We start from the raw sequence: 1147 nt of genomic DNA, 5'->3' as shown, positions 1-1147 counted from the left end.
TCTTCAGCGTCTGCGGCTTGACTGTCCTCTCCACCATCATCTGCACGCTCTCCGCTGTCGTGTGCTGCATCCAGATCTTCTCCCTCGACATCGTCCATGTGGTGAGTCCCAGCCCTGGCCCAGGAGCAGATGGGGCTGGGCAGCTCCCCCAAGCTGGGGGGGGTGACCAGGGTACCGGGACGGGACCTGGCCCCAGCCGGGTGCAGTTAAGGCCCAGGAGCCGTGTCATCCACCAGATCTCCGGCCGGGGGGGTCCCAGCTCTTCTTCCTCCCCTCTCCCTGCAGCTGGTCCCCCAGCGCTCGAGCTCCGTGACGCTGGAATGCACGTCCCCCCCCGACACCTTTCTGCAGAGCATGATGGACTTTGAGGAGTTCGTCCCGCCGGTGCCACCACCCCCCTACTACCCACCCGAGTATACTTGCAGCTCCGAGACAGATGCGCAGAGGTACCCGGCTGGGAACGGGGCTGGTGGAGCGGGGCCGCCGCGGTGCGGGAGGTGGGGGGACCCATTTGCCCCCAAACAGGGCTCGTCCCACCCGACGTGACTTTTCTGCTCTTGCCTGCACAGCATCACCTACAACGGCTCCATGGACAGCCCCGTGCCCCTCTACCCGACCGACTTCCCCCCCTCCTATGAGACCGTGATGGGGCTGCGGGGAGACAGCCAGGTGGGAGATGGGGGGCTGCAGGCAGGGGAGGGTCAGGCAGGACCCCCGTCCCGGGATGGGAAAGGGCTCGTGGGGCGACCAGCTCTTCGCGGATGCTCTTCACCCACACCCGCTCCGCTCCTTGCAGTCTCCATGGACAGCGGGTCCCTGATCATGTCTGAGATCATGGACATCCCCGGGGACAGCAGTCCCTCGGAGGACTCGTGCCTGCTGGAGCTGCAAGGCTCCATGCGCTCCGTTGACTACGTCCTCTTCCGCTCCATCCAGCGCAGCCGCGCGGACTACTGCCTGAGCGTGGACTGCGTGCAGTGCAGCCACCACGCGCGCAGCCCCACGCTGGGCTTGCAGGGTCCCTTCGAGGAGACGCCCCAGCCCCGGGTACGGGGGGAGCGCTCCTACTCCTGCTCCACGGCGGAGCCCGCCCACGACGGCATCTTGGTTGGGGGAGCCGTCACCCACAGCTGCAATCGCCTGGAGG

The 1147-nt window shown here is 67.0% G+C and overlaps 1 protein-coding gene across 1 annotated transcript in view; it reads left to right on the top strand.

The window, feature by feature from the left end:
* FAM189B (family with sequence similarity 189, member B) overlaps positions 1–1147 on the top strand; it is a 7894-nt gene that overhangs the window by 1808 nt on the left and 4939 nt on the right. Inside the window, 4 exon segments of the mRNA XM_009893261.1 lie at positions 8–101; positions 286–446; positions 570–700; positions 752–1138. Of these exon segments, the coding sequence (XP_009891563.1) occupies positions 8–101; positions 286–446; positions 570–700; positions 752–1138 (773 nt within the window).

This window comes from Charadrius vociferus, unplaced genomic scaffold (assembly GCF_000708025.1).
Source record: "Charadrius vociferus isolate BGI_N301 unplaced genomic scaffold, ASM70802v2 scaffold900, whole genome shotgun sequence".
NCBI classification, from domain to species: domain Eukaryota; kingdom Metazoa; phylum Chordata; class Aves; order Charadriiformes; family Charadriidae; genus Charadrius; species Charadrius vociferus.
The sequence above is the reverse complement of the archived record's forward strand: the minus strand, read 5'-3'. Positions and strand labels throughout refer to the sequence as shown.